This window comes from Jaculus jaculus, chromosome 6, assembly GCF_020740685.1.
Source record: "Jaculus jaculus isolate mJacJac1 chromosome 6, mJacJac1.mat.Y.cur, whole genome shotgun sequence".
Classification (NCBI taxonomy): Eukaryota; Metazoa; Chordata; class Mammalia; order Rodentia; family Dipodidae; genus Jaculus; species Jaculus jaculus.
The window spans coordinates 138,586,959-138,602,414 of NC_059107.1; the positions used below are offsets into that span (position 1 = coordinate 138,586,959).

At 42.6% G+C, this 15,456-nt stretch overlaps 1 protein-coding gene across 4 annotated transcripts in view; it reads left to right on the forward strand.

Moving 5' to 3' along the window:
* Vezt (vezatin, adherens junctions transmembrane protein) overlaps positions 1–15,456 on the forward strand; it is an 85,203-nt gene that overhangs the window by 28,234 nt on the left and 41,513 nt on the right. For 3 of the 4 annotated variants that reach the window (XM_045151822.1, XM_045151819.1, XM_045151821.1), the window contains exons 2-3: positions 10,848–10,982; positions 12,851–12,940. In XM_045151822.1, coding sequence (XP_045007757.1) covers positions 10,848–10,982; positions 12,851–12,940 — 225 coding nt within the window. Of the gene's footprint in view, positions 1–10,847; positions 10,983–12,850; positions 12,941–15,456 lie in introns of those variants that run through there. The other variant, XM_045151823.1, reaches the window with a different exon arrangement.

Consider the following 15,456-nt stretch of genomic DNA (forward strand, 5'->3'; position numbering starts at 1 on the left):
GGGACTGTGGTGGTTGGATTCAGGGGTCCCCCATAAACTTGGGTGTTCTGAATGCTAGGTTCCCAGCTGATGTAGATTGGGAATTAACGCCTCTTGAAGGAAGTGTGTTGTTGGGGGCGGGCTTATGGGTGTTATAGCCAGGGTCCCCATGCCAGTGTTTGGCACACTCTCCTGTTCCTGTTGTCCACCGGATGTTGGCCATGGGGTGATGTTCCTCTGCCATCATGGAGCTTCCCCTCGAACCTGTAGGCCAAAATAAGCCCCTTTTTCTCAAAAGCTACTCTTGGTCAGGTGATTTCTGCCAGCAATGCGAACCTGACTGCAACAGGGACTTTTGGTAGTTCGTTTTATAGGTAGACCTTAATGCATGAGAGAATTATTCATGAGTTAAAGTGGGGGAAAGCAAGGAATTCTATGAATAGGTGGGAATTCTCCTGAAATGGGGTTTACTAAGCCCACTTCTGTCCTTATGGGACCTTTGGCTGTAGCATGGCATCAGATGCATGATTGGAGCCCACAGTGTTGCAGTTAATGACATGGAGATGCCATTATGGTGAAGCAAAAGACAATTAGCGGGTCCTCTCTGTGTGCCGTGGAGTTCCCAGCCAGCTTCGGGTAGTCTCGCGATGATTGTACCAGTCTTCGGCCACCTCGAGCTTGTCTCTTGTTTTACCTATGCCCGTGTCGTCTAGCTCATTTGTTATCAAGTGACCTGTCTCATTTAGCCCTCTTTGCCCTATTCTCTGGCCCTAGACCTGAAAACTTAGAACTTGTTTTAAAAATTGCTTAGAAGAGTGAAGCTATTAATAGAAACATTTCATCCATCACTTCTGGGTTTTTTGTTTGTTTGTTTGTTTTTTGGTCTTTCAAGGTAGGGCCTCACTCTTTCAGGCTGACCTGGAATTCAGTATATAGTCTCAGGATGGCCTCAAACTCATGACGATCCTCCTACCTCTGCCTGGAATTAAAGGCATGTGCCACCATACCCGGCCACTTCTGTTTGTTGAGCTAATCTTTTATTTTAAAATGAAAATTAGTGGGTTAGGAAGACAGCTTAGTTGGGAAAGTGCTTGCCTAACAAGTATGAAGTTACAAACTCAATCCCCAGAATCCATGTTTTTGGGGGGGGGTGGGAAGCCAAGTGTGGTGGCAGCGTCTTTGTAATCCCAGTACTGGGAAGGTAGATGGATCTATGGAACTCACTGATCAACCATTCTAGCCTAATTGGCAAGTTCCAGGCCAATGTGAGACCTTGTCTTGAAAAGGTGGATGGCATCTGAGGAACAGTACCCAGGTTGCCCACTGGCCTCCACAGGCACATGTATGAGGAAAATCCACATAAACACAAACGCAAAGAGAGAGAGAAGTGAGCAGCAACGATGCTGACGCTTACAAAATGGATCATGCACTGTGCAGAAAACAGTACATTGGGAGTGGTTCAGACTTTTGTAGCCATTAGAGAAGGATGTGATATCTAAATGTGGAGCCCAAGGGTCAGAGGCAGCATGAAGTGCCGTAAGTTTTAAGACCTGAATGTGTCATTTTCTTGAAGCTTTTGTTCAGCAAAAAGTTTGGGGTTGTCTATTATTGTTTATTTTCCTTACAAAAATATGTTTTAGCTGCCAGAAGACTCTTAATACAGCCAAAGTCTCTTCGCTATTTTTCATTTAGCAAAATTCTTCCTGGTGCTATGATGTGTGTTTTCTGTCAGCTGGAATTTACAGGAATTGTTAACCACAAGGATTTCCTGAGGAGGCACTCCTACATGCTGCGTCTGAGGTTTCTCCTATTTCTTTTGGCGGCAGTGAACATTCTCTGATATTTCAGAATTATGGTTTGTGTCCAGTGCTAATGATTTTGCTTCAAAAAACAGTTTAACCAAAACATTTGTGGTTCTATTTTGCTTGAACCAGGGAATTTTGCTTTTTTGAAGTAAGGTCTCACTGTGGCCCAGGCTGACCTGGAATTCACTCTGTAGCCTCAGGGTGGCCTTGAACTCATGGCGATCCTTCTATCTCTGCCTCCTGAGTGCTAGGATTAAAGGTGTGTGCCACCACGGTGCCCAGCAAGGAAAAAACTTTAATAAAGAAAATTACCTAGGCTCACTGCCTTGACCTTAACCCTCCACACGACGCAGTTCTTTTCTAAAGTTACCCACAACCTGTAATAATACTCCCAATAGAAAAGATAGAACGTTCTGTATGTTGATTTGGGTTTTACACATATTGGCCCTGAAAAATAATACTGGTGAGGGCTGTTCTAGCAGGGAGGGGACCTATGGAAGAAAAGAGTGCTGGGGCCAGGGAGATGGCTCAGTGGTAAACGGTGCTGGCAACGCTTGCCAGCACACATTCAGTTCTTCCTCACCCACTTAAAGCCAGATGCAAAGTCCAGCATGCATCTATCATCTCAGCGTGCCTGTGACAATGGGACGCCGAGCCCGAGGAATCTCAAGCTTGCAGGAAGAAAACAAAATAAATAAAGTAAAGCTTGCAGGCCAGCTAGTCTGATGTTTATTTGCAGTTCTTTTGCAGTAGCACAGACCCTGTCGAAAAGAACGTAGAGCACAGACACTTCCAAGTTGCCCTCTGGCCTCCACATGCATGCAGTGGCACATGCAGTCACATATGCATGGCATGCAGTAACGTGCACACACACACACACACACACACACACACACACGTGTGCACAACTAATAATTTAAAAAGAAAAGTAATTTGTATTGGGTGATCTCAAATTTTAATACTGACACTATTCACTCTTTTTGTTTATAGAATACAAATAGCTCACCAGGTATGGTGGCACACATCTTTAGACCCAGAACTCAGGAGACAGAGGTAGGAGGATCACCGTGAGTTTGAAGCCAGCTAGAGTGAGTTCAGGTAAGCCTGGGCTAGAGTGAGACCCTACCTTGATAAAAATACACACCCACAAAGAATAAAATCACCAGACTGAATACAGAAACAGATAAAATTTCCAGTAATCTTGTAGCAAATATATTAAATAATTTTTAAGACTATAAAGGTTTTATGTTACTGTTATTTGCTTGCTTGTTTGGGTGTTTTTTTTTTTTTATTTTTTATTTCTTGAGGTAGGGTTTCACTTTATCACAGGCTGATCTGAAACTCACTCTGTAGTCTCAGGGTGGTCTCAAGCTCACGGTGATCCTCCTACCTCTGCCTGCCGAGTGCTGGGATTAAAGGCGTGCACCACCATGCCCAGCTTGGGATACGGTTTTATCCCAAAGTCAGCCCAGGATGACTTTAAACTCTGAGGCTGGACTTGAACTCCTAATCCCCCTGCTTTCATCTTTCAAGTGTTAGGATTGCTAGCATGTGCCACAACAACCAATTTATAAGAGGTGTTAATGGCAAAAATTTGAGACCCACTGGTAATGGTGTAGTTTTCTGAGATCTGTCAAATAATGTCTAGCTATTTGGCTAAGAGGAAGAAATAGTAGCAATTTTGTCCGCAAACATTTTGAAAGAATTAAAGTAACCAGGCGTGGTGGAGCATGCCTTTAATCCTAACACTCAGGAGGCAGAGGTAGGAGGATTGCCATGAGTTCGAGGCCACCCTGAGACTCCATAGTGAATTCCAGGTCAGCCTGGGCTAAAGTGAGGCCCTACCTCAAAAAAACAGAAAGAAAAAAAAAGAATTAATGTAAAGTACGGGCTGGGGAGATGGCTTATTGCAAAGCCTGTCCTCCCAGGTTTGATTTCCCCAGTACCCTTGACATGGCACATCCACCTGGAGTTTGTTTATAATGGCAAGAGGCCCTGTTGTGACCATTCTGTCTGTCTCTGTTTCTCTAACTCTTGCAAATAAAATCAACAACAACAAATTAGGGCTAGAGAGATGCCTTAGCAGTTAAGGCACTTGCCTGCAAAGCCTAAAACCTCAGGTTTAAATCTCCAGGTCCCACATATCCAGACACCGTGCCACAAGCTTGCAATATAACACGTGCACAAGGGGGCACAGGCATCCAGAGTTGTTCGTTTGCAGCAGGCTGAAGGTCCTGGTGTGCCCATTCTCTCTTCCTCTCTCTCTCTCTTAAAATAAAAATTTTAAAAAATCAAATTAATATAAAGTAATAATTTCACCAAAAATCCTTGTAACTTAAGCTTTTTTTTTTTTTTTTTTTGAGGTAGGGTCTCATTCTTGCCCAGGCTGACCTGGAATTACTGTGTAGTCTCGGGCTGACTTGAAACTCACAGCAAGCCTCCTGCCTCTGCTTCCTGAATGCTGGGATTAAAGGCGTGGGCCAGCACGGCAGGCTACAAGGTCTATCTGGATCAGTTCCTCTTGGCTGGGATTCAGTTAACCAAAGAATGTTTGGTTTTCAATTGTTGTTTATGTTCAAAATTTTCTTTTGGTGTAAAAGTCATTAAAGCATCAAAGCAGAAATCAAATAGTAAAAGAAATGCTGCAATTTAGAATGCCACCATACACTTAAGAATAAAGCTTTAGTGTCCATGCAGTGTCTAGGTTCAGATGTGGTGGGAAGTGATACAATTTGCACTAACAACCGAAAGTAGAAAGCTGCAAATATGCATTATAATGGTAGACGGCCAGAAATTACATTTCTAGATGTGCCCCCATCCCTAATGTCCAAGCCTCTTCTGAGAGGACAGCAGTTAAGAGTGTGCCTTCTAAAGAAAGAAAGGAATTGAAGTTAATAAACTTCCTCTGCAATGGAGGGATTATTATGGGCTATCTGAGTGAAGCCCAAATAAACACAAGCTACTTTACAAGTACAAGACGACAGCAGAAGGGGCCAAGTCAGAGACTTAAAGATTCTATATAATTGGTTCTGAAGTTGGAGAAAATGGACTCAAAGGGGAAAATATTCCCCTTATTCTTCCAGAAAGGCTCCGCGTTTGCCAGTGCTTTGATTTTTAGCCCCTCATGGCCCCCTTCTGTAACTGTAAGATGTCTCTGTTGTCTTAAGCCACTCAATTTGTGGTAAGTTGTCACAGTAACAATAGAAAAGGGTGACTATATCACTGGATATAAATAAATGGATGGCAAATGGATGAACACTTGGATACTTAAATGGATGGATGACAAATGAATGAATAAATGGATTTATAGGGGGAAAAAAAAAAGAGTGTGCCTTCTAGAGGGTGGGCATACGGCTTAGTTGGTAAAGGGCTTGCAGGTCAAGTGTGAAGATCTCAGTTTGGATCCCCAGCACTGGGAAAGCAAAGACAGGAAGACCCCTAGCACTTGCTAGCCATGTAGTCTAGCCACATCAGGTGAGCTGCAGGTTCGTTGAGAGATGCTGTCTTACAGAGTAAGGTAGCTGGGGGCTGGAGAGATGGCTTAGCTGTTGAGGCACTTGCCTGCGAAGCCTAAGGACCCAGGTTCAATTCCCTAGTGCCAGATGTACAAGGTGCCATGTGCATTTGGAGTTCATTTGCAGTGGCTAAAAGCCCTGGCACCCATTCTCTCTCTGTCTCTCTTGCTCTCAAATAATATATATATATATTCAGAATAAGATAGCTGGGTGTGGTGCCGCATGCCTTTACTCCCAGCACTCGGGAGGCAGAGGTAGGAGGATCACCATGAGTTTGAGGCCAGCCTGAGACTACATAGTGAATTCCAGGTCAGCCTGGGCTAGAGTGAGACCCTAACTCAAAAAAAAAAAGAAAGAAAAAAAGAATCAGGTAGAAAGCAACTGAGAAAGACATGTCATATTTCATGTCAACCTCTGGCCTCCATACACATGTGTACCTGCACCCACACACATCAAACACGCATATACATGTATACATGCACACATAGAACATAAATAAAAAATGAAATTAAACAGCATAAATTCTTCCTACCCAATTTTTATGTGGCTGGTATACAACACTTTTTACTTGTTTGAATGACTGGAGAAAGTTTCAAAATAATGGTACACCCCGCTCATGAACATGATAGGAAGCTCGCATTTCCTTGTGTGTAAATGCAGTTTTATTGGGTCACAAGCACACTGACAGGGTTACATGTTTATTGTTTCTGACTGCCTTCGCTCTATAGCAGTGGGCCCAGTTGTTGTAAGAGACCATATGGTCTGCCAATTCTAGAGTAACTTCCCTTTGATCGATGTGATTATTATTCTTCTCCCCCGGAGTTTGCTTGAAGGAAGGGTTATACTGCCTTAAAAACAAAGGGTTTTGTTTTTGTTGTGGGTTGTTTTTTTTTAAGTATGTAAACTTTTCAAAAGGTCAAGCCAAACAAATGCACTAGTGTTCCTGATCTTGTGCCGCCCTGGTGGCAGAGGAGGATGAGGTTTACAGTTCAGCTCAAATACCGAGGGAGTCAGTCGGGACAATATCTCCCTGTGCATTATAGGTGGTTTAAACACCGGCCATCACAAGCTAAATGTGTGTTCCATGCTCACCGTCCCAACACTAGGAAGACCAGGGCAGGATTGGGAGTTCCAGGCCTGCTACCCAGAGCTGTAACAGCAAGATCCTAAAAATCCTAACTTTTAATAATAATAAAAAGGATTCTCAGGAGATGACTCAGTTGGTAAAGTACTTGCTATGCAAGCATGAGGACCTGAGTTTGGGTCCCCGCCTCCACGTAAAAGCCAGGTGCAGGAGCATGTGGCGGCAAAGACAGGAGAATTCCTAGGACTTGATGGCTAAATAGCTTAGCTGAACTGGTGAGCTCCAGGCTTGATGAGAAAGCCGGGTGTGGTGGCTCACACCTTTAATCCCAACACTCGGGAGGCAGAGGTAGGAGGATTGTCGTGAGTTCGAGGCTACCCTGAGACTCCATAGTGAATTTCAGGTCAGCCTGAGCTAGAGTGAAACCCTACCGTGAAAAAAAAAAACAAAACAAAACAATATACAGTACTGGAGAGATGGCTCAATGGGTAAGGCACTTGCCTGTGAAGCCTAAGGACCCAAGTTTGATTCCCCAGACCCACATAAGCCAGATGCACAAGGTAGCACATGCATCTGGAGTTTGTTTGCAGTGGCTAAAGGCCCTGATGCATCCATTTTCTTTTCTCTCTCTCCCTCTGCCTCTTTTTCTATCTCTTTCTCAAATAAATAAATAAAATATTTTTAAAGAATAAGGTTGAGGGCTGGGGAAATGGCTCAGCAGCAAAAAGGACTTGCTTGCAAAGCCTGAAAACCCAAGTTCAATTCCCCAGGACCTGGGTAAACCCAGATGCACAAAGTGGCCCATGCACCTGGAGTCTGTATGCAGCTGCAAGAAGCTCTGGCATGGTCATAGTGTGTGTCTCCCTCCCTCCCTCCTCTCCCTCACTCAATCTCATAAACAAATAAAATATATTTTAAAAAAGAAATCAAGCCAGGCATGGTGGCACACGCCTTTAATCCCAGCCCTCGGGAGGCAGAGGTAGGAGGATCGCCATGAGTTCAAGGCCACCCTGAGACTACATAGTGAATTCCAGGTCAACCTGAGCTAGAATGAAACCCTACCTCGAAAAAAATAAGAAAAAGTTAAAATTGTAAAAGAAACCTATTTTTTCCTTATAATTTCCAAAATATTTTTCTTTTAAAAAAATTTTTTTTTTTATTTTAAGGTGCTTACCTGCAAAGCCTAAGGACCCAGATTCAGTTCCTCACAGTACCCACATAAGCCAGATGCACATGATGGCACATGTGTCTGGAGCTTGCTTGCAGTGGCTAGAGGCCCTGCCATGCTCTCCTCACCCCACCCTAATCACATAAATAAAATAAATAAATAAATTTTTTTTAAGGCAAGCCCAACAGACTGGCCTTTTTTTTTCTTTTATGCAAGAGAGAGAAATGGCATGCCAGGACCTCCAACCACTGTATTCAAAACTCCAGACGTGTGTGCCACCTTGTGTGCATATACAACCTTGTACCTTTTCATCACCTTGTGTTTCTGGCGTACATGGGACCTGGAGAGTCGAACATGGGTCTTTAGGCTTCACCTTAACTGCTAAGCCATCTCTCCAGCCCTAAAATTTTTTTTAAAGTGAAATTTTTAAAAAGGCATTTGCCTCATGTTTCTATTCTTTCAAATTGATGCCACGTATAGCAAATTCTGACCTCAAGGGTGTATTCCAAAAAGTCTGAATCTAAGCTAGGTTCCTGTCTATAGCATCAAATGCATTGCTGTCTATAATTGTTAATTTGCTTGGTTTCTGTGTACAGTAAGTAAGCAAGCTTTGGTGTCTTCCTCATTACACAAATAAGGGACCATTTCTTATTTTTTACTTTGTGTAATATTTCAAAGTGTCAATCTTGGACTTAGATTTATTAGTCAATCCCATCTCTCTGACTAAATCTGTTATTCAATCTATAACTAGGAACAATAGTAATAGAGTAAGAGTGCCCCTTAGAACCCTAAGTGAGAGGCTACAAATAAAATATAAAATTTTTGTCACAAAATTAGTTGTGTGAAGGTGATTAATACTAAACTAGATTCACTTGTGTCAAGTGTTAAAAAAAATGGACCCTGGGCTGGAGAGATGGCTTAGTGGTTAAGCGCTTGCCTATGAAGCCTAAGGACCCCGGTTCGAGGCTCGACTCCCCAGGACCCACGTTAGCCAGATGCACAAGGAGGCGCACGCATCTGGAGTTCGTTTGCAGTGGCTGGAGGCCCTGGCGCGCCCACTCTGCTCTCTCTTTCTCTCTCTCTCTCTCTCTCTCTCTCTCTCTTGCTCTCAAATAAATAAATAAATAATAAAAATTTTTAAATAATGGAGCCTGGAGGCCATCAAGAAAGGGCACACGTGTCAGTAACAGAGACTGTCACAGAGGACTTTATATTTACACCAGTTCTGTGAAGACTTCTTCCTGCCCACAGTCAGTACCTTCAGGGAACACACATTGGCTGCTGCCATCCACCCTGGAGCGCTACCTCTGGTGCCCCAGGGCACGGGACCATCCTAGATCGCAGTACCAGCCGGAGCGTCAGCCTCACTCTTGCCCAGTTTGTTCTGTTGGCTGCTTGCTTACTTGTGGCAGGACCTTGCTGTAGGCCAGGCTGACCTTGAGCTCCTGGTGAGTCTCCTACCTCAGCCTCCCAAGTGCTGGAATCAAAGGTGAGAGCCACCATACCAGCTCCGGTTTTTGTTTTTAGCCATCATGATCTAATGCTTTTTTTTTTTTTTTTGCTTTTTTTTTCCTTTTTTCGAGGTAGGGTCTCATTCTGGTCCAGGCTGACCTGGAATTAACTCTGTAGTCTCAGGGTGGCCTTGAACTCACGGCGATCCTCCTACCTCTGCCTCCCGAGTGCTGGGATTAAAGGCGTGCGCCACCACGCCTGGCATGATCTAATACTTTTTAAAACCATATTGAGTCTTGGGCTGGAGAGATGGCTCAGTGGTTAAAGGCACTTGCTTGCAAAGTCTGATGGCCTGGGTTTGATTGCCCAGGACAAATAAAAAGTGAGAATAACAAAGAGGTCTAAGTGTCTGGAGTTCATTTGCAATGTGCTCTGATTCATTCTCTCTCTCGCTCCCTCTTCCTCTCTTCCTTCTCTGTCCTTGCACATAAATACTAAATGAAATATTTAAAACCATATTGTATCTCATTTGTCGTATTCTTGTGTGAATTATAGCCTATCTAAGGTAACTTGTGAAATTCTAGGTTTATTGGCGGTGTCGAGCATATGGCAGTAATATATTAGTGCTAATTGGAGTATGATACATATAATAAAATTTTATATAATTAATTTTTCTTTGCTTCAGGTAATCACTGTTTTTCACTGTAGACCCTTTAAGGAACTATCAGTAACCACCATTGCCTATGTTGTTTTGTTTTGTTTTTTTACAGTACTAGTGATTGAACTTAGGACCTTGTGCATACTAGGCAAGCACTGTTACCACTCAGCCACCCTCCCAGCCCCACCAACGTTTTTTTTTTTGAGGTAGGGTCTCTCTTTGGCCCAGGCTGCCTTAAACTCATAGTGATCCTCCTAATCTACCTCCCAACATGCGCCACCACGCTGACCTGGAATTCACTATGTAGCCTCCGGGTGGCCTCGAACTCACAGATCCTCCTACCTCTGCCTCCCGAGTGCTGGGATTAAAGGTGTGCGCCACCACACCCGGCCCAGCTAGTTTTTTACCATTTGCTTTTTTTGTTTGTTTTTCTTTTTCTTTTTGAGGTAGGGTCTCACTCTAGCTCAGTCTGACCTGAAACTCACTCTGTAGTCCTAGGCTGGCCTCTAATTTATCAGCAATCCTCCTACCTCTGTCTCCTGAGTGCTGGGATTAAAAGTGTGTACATGCCTTAAAGGCACACCTAGCTCATCAACTCTTTTGAAGCAGTCTACTTTAAGACTGTAGAAATTAGGGTAAAGAAATGGCTTAACTAATATCTATTTATAATCAGTTCATTTTTGTTCACTGGTTCTCACTCAAAAAAATGTGTCTTATTTAGAGTTTCTCCTATTTTGGGCCCCTTTGTTGAATGTTTGTTGATTTATTGGTATTGAATGGTTTTGGTTTTGGGTTTTTTTTTTGTTTGTTTGTTTGTTTTTTTTGGTTTTTCAAGGTAGGGTCTCACTCTAGCCCAGGCTGGAATTCACTATGATGTAGACTCAGGCTGTCCTTGTCCTCCTACCTCTGCCTCCCAAGTGCTTGAATGGTATTTTAACATGTCATTTAAATTCTCATAGAGGAAGCCTTGAAGAATTTGGATACACTGATCGTGATGTTGAAGTATAATTTTGAATTTGGCCTCTAAACCTTTTGAAACACTGATGATCTTTTTTTTTTTAATTTTTATTAACATTTTCCATGATTATAAAATATATCCCATAGTAATTCCCTCCCTCCCCACCCCCACACTTTCCCGTAACACTGATGATCTTGACATGTGCTTCGTTTTATATGTTTCTTTCAGAATTCTCCACTTTACCAGTACTTGCAGGATTTGGGACACACAGATTTTGAAATATGTTCTTCTTTGTCACCAAAAACAGAAAAATGCATAGCGTCAGAGGGACATCAGAAGCCTCCCACCAGAGTACACCCAAAAGTAAGAAAGCACACTCAGTCTGTGGCTTCATCTCTTATTCATACTAATAACATTTTTTTCTTTTTACTTTTTTAGTTTTTAGTTTTTTCCTTGTTGTTGTTTTAATTTGAGACAGAGAGGAAGAGAGAGAGAGAGTGGGTATGCTAAGGGCCTCTAGCCACCACAAACAAACTCCAGACACATGTGTACCTTGTGCATCTGGATTACATGGGACCTGGAGAATGGAACCTGGGTCCTTCCTTAGGCTTCACAGGCAAGCGCCTTAACCACTAAGCCATCTCTGCAACCCATGTTTATTATTATTATTATTTCATCAGCAGTACTGAACTGTCCGCTTAGGTAAACATCAGCCCCTACTGCTGTTCTAGACGTTTTTGTGGGTAATTTATATAAAGTAAGAAAATGAGAGCCAGACATGGTGGCACACTCCTTTAATCCCAGCACTCAGGAGGCAGAAATAGGAGGATTCCGGTGAATTAGAGGCCAGCCTGAGACTATATAGTGAATTAAAGGTCAGCCTGAGCTAGAGCAAGGCCCTACTTGGAAAAAAATAAAGAAAAAAAAACAAGAACATGAAAATTATTTAGAATTAAAATATATCAGTTAAATATTGAAAATATGTAAAGAAAATCATTGAAATGCATTAAAGCCTCATGTTTTGTTTTATTTTTCAAGGTAGGGTCTCACTCTAGTCCAGGCTGACCTGGAATTCACTATGTAGTCCCAGGGTGGCCTCGAACTCACAGCGGTCCTCCTACTCTGTATCCCAAACCTATTCTGCATCTGGGATTAAAGGCATACGCCACCACGCCCTGCTCTTTTAAAATCATTTTTTAAAGAGAAAGTACAAAGTATATGAAAGCCAATTAACAAATCATTTTTGGAAGGAGGAGAATGAAACAATCTTGCCGTATAGCCCAGACTAGCCTCAAACTCTTAGTTCCCCATCCTCAGCCTTTTGCGTGTTAGGATGCAGTTTGTACCACCCACTCTTCTTGCTGTGGTTTTTTTGAGGTAAGGTCTCACTCTAGCCCAGGCTGAACTGAAATTCGCTATGTAGTCTCAGATGGCCTCAAGCTCCATGATCTTCCTACCTTTGCCTCCCACATGCTGGAACTGATGGCGTGTTCCACCACACCTGGCTTTCTTCTTTTCCTTTCTTTCTTTTTTAAATTTTATTCAATTTTAGGTTTTTTTAATTTATTTATTTTAATCATTCTAGTTTTTTTGTTTGTTTGTTTTGTTTTATTTTGTTTGTTTTTACTCTAGCCCACGCTAACCTGGAACTCACTCTGTAATCCCAGGCTGGCCTTCAACTCATAGCTCTGCCTCCCAAGTGCTGAGATTAAAGGAGGGCACTACCATACCCAGCCTTGTCATTCCTTCTACCTCTACAAATTAGACTACTCTAGCTATGACATATAAGTGGACTAATCACAGTGTTTGTCCTTTTATTTTATTTTATTTTATTTTATTTATTATTTATTATTTATTTTATTTTATTTAATGATATTTATAAGGTTCATCCCTACTGTAGCCTGTGTCAGAATTTCCCTGCTCTACAGGCTGAATATTATTCCATTATGTCCCCCCCTTTTTATTATAAAAGTTATGATGAATTAAAAGTAATCTGCCGAGTGTGGTGGTGCAGACCTTTAATCCCAACACTTAGAAGCAGAGGTAGGAGAATCAATGTGAGAGTTCAAGGCCAGCCTAGAAATACAGAGTGAGATCCAGATTACTCTGGAATACAGTGAGACCCTACCTCAAAACTCTCCCTCCCCTTCCCCCGCCAAAAAAGCCGTTTATTTGAAGTTTCTCTAATTTGGGGGTGCATTTCACTAATTCTATACTATGTCATTCTTCAGAAAGGCATCCTGTTAAAACTGGCAGAAACCATCAGAAGTTGGATTTTTCATTCTCAGCGCAGTAAGAAAGATGCCTTACTTCACAAGTTGGTGAGTGCTCGCTGCTTCAGTTTTTGTCTCTTTTCAGGGATCTAGTTTATTAGAGGGAACTGATAAATCAGAAACAATTAGGATAGGATTTGTTTTTATTAGAAAGTCTTCAGTAACTGGAGACTTAACTGGGCTTACTAGTATTGTTCATTGTTCTTACAGAAGGTTATGAGCTAGTAAGAATGGAATATTCTGATAGTGTCTGACTTCTTGTTAGACTATCATCTTCTTTCACTGGCAGACATTCCTCTTAGGAGGGAAGGAAATAAATACATTAATGCAGTCAGATCAGTTTGGGGGTACAGCTAAATCACAAAGTTTCCCACGGACTTGAATAATCAATGTTAAGGACTTTTCTGATTCCTTTTTTTTTTAATTGTTTTTTGTTACTTTTATTTATTTGAGAGCGACAGACAGAGTGAGAAAGAGGTAGATAGAGAGAGAGAATGGGCGCGCCAGGGCTTCAGCCCTGCAAACAAACTCCAGATGTGTGTGCCCCCTTGTGCATCTGGCTGAGCCTCGAACCGTGGTACTTTGGCTTCACAGGCAAGCGCTTAACCGCTAAGCCATCTCTCCAGCCCTCTGATTCCTTTTTTGTTTGCTTGTTTTTTCATAGTAGGGTCTCACTCTAGCCCAGGCTGACCTGGAATTCACTATGTAGTCTCAGGGTGGCCTTGAACTAATGACTATCCACCTGCCTCTGCTTCCTAAGTGCCGGGATTAAAGGCCTGTGCTACCATGCCCAGCTCTGATTCCTATAAAATTAGTCTCTATCTTTCTTTCTCTCTCCTCTGGTTGGTGGCTCAGTGGTTAAAGGCACTTGATTGCAAAGCCTGATGGCCAGGATTTGATTCCCCTGTGTCCACATACAGCCAGGTGCACAAAGTGGCACATGTATTTGGAGTTCTGTTTGCAATGGTAGGAAACCATGGTGTACCCATTCTTTCTCATAAATAAATAAATAATATTTTAAGAAAAACATGATTGCTGGCCGTGGTAGCACAAACTATTTCTCTAGCTTGAATATTAATACTTTTTCTAAAATTACTTCTTTTATTTGGTTTTGATTTGTTTTTCAAGGTAAGGTCTTACTCTAGCCCAGGCTGACCTAAAACTCACTCTGTAGTCCCAGGCTGGCCTCAGACTCATAACGTTCCTCCTACCTCAGCCTCCTGAGTGCTGGAATTAGAGGTGTGTGTCACTGCGCCCAGCTAAAATTACTTCTCTCACAGTCCCAATCAGCAAGCTCTCTGTTCAGGGTTTCATCTTTGCGGAAGGAGTATTGCAAAGGGCAGTGGCCTGTTTTGTCTTCTACATAGAATAATAGCATCTTCATCCAGGTGGCGCCTTCTTAGTCTTCAGGGACACGAGTACTGTGGTAAGCGAGGGACATGGAGCCCTGTGCCGTCCTGCGGTTCAGTCACAGTGTGTGTCACCTGGTCTTTTCTTTCTTGGTTTGTTGTCATTAGCCACATCTCGTGTTATGACTCACTATAAAGTATAAGCCTCTGTGTACATCCCTTTAATGTCTGTATTATGAAGAATTGTAGGAATACCTGACCAGAGAAACAAGGAATTGCTTGTTTCACATGGCTTCTGGTATGAGATTGCTTGACTTGACTTTGCCCCCTTAATTGTGACATATTAAAATTTAACATGCAACTATTTAAGCAGGCTCCTTTTCTTTCTTTTTTTTTTTTTTTTTGAGGTAGGGTCTCACTCTAGCTCAGGCTGACGTGGAAATCACCATGTAGTCTCAGAGTGGCCTCAAATTCATGGCAATCCTCCTCTCTCTGCTACCTACCGAGTGCTGGGTTTAAAGGCGTGTGCCACCACGCCCAGCTTCTTTAAAGACTAAAAGAAGAAATGACTTCATAGTGATTATAATAGTGATGGGAATTCTTTCAGCCTATCTTCCCACATGATTTTTATTTGATCCTTGTATTAATATTATGAAATACTGAAAAAGTGGAAAATCCTCGAGGTTGCTTGATAACATGAATAAGTTCACTTCTCCATCCATCGCTTCTTCTTTCGTTGCATCTTCTGATATTCCTTTTATTCTTTGTTTCTTTTAGGCAAAACCCCACCTAAGTTACATTCCTATACCACTCCCCTACTTAGACCTGAAAAGGGTATCTGTTACCTATGTGCCCGACACTGCTCCCCCATCTCACCTCCTCCGTGAGGGTCAGCCTGTGTGCCCAACACTGGCCCCTCAACTTTCATACATAAGCTGTGAGAGTTGGCCTGCACCTGAGCCCTTGTATAGTCAGCTTTACATCACTGGGATGAACCTCCAGAACAGGCACAGTTTATGGGAGGAACAGGATTGGTTGAAGCTTACAGAGCCACTGGAAGTTCCACAGTGGTGGAAGAAGCTGCCCCTTTCACAGGTCCATGCAGAGAACTACCACCAGCAGCACCATGAGCAAGCATGCTTCAGGAACCTCAGGCAGGGCTCAAGCACTCTGCACAGGGAGGATAGGCTGGAATTCAGATCTTCCCCCAGTAAC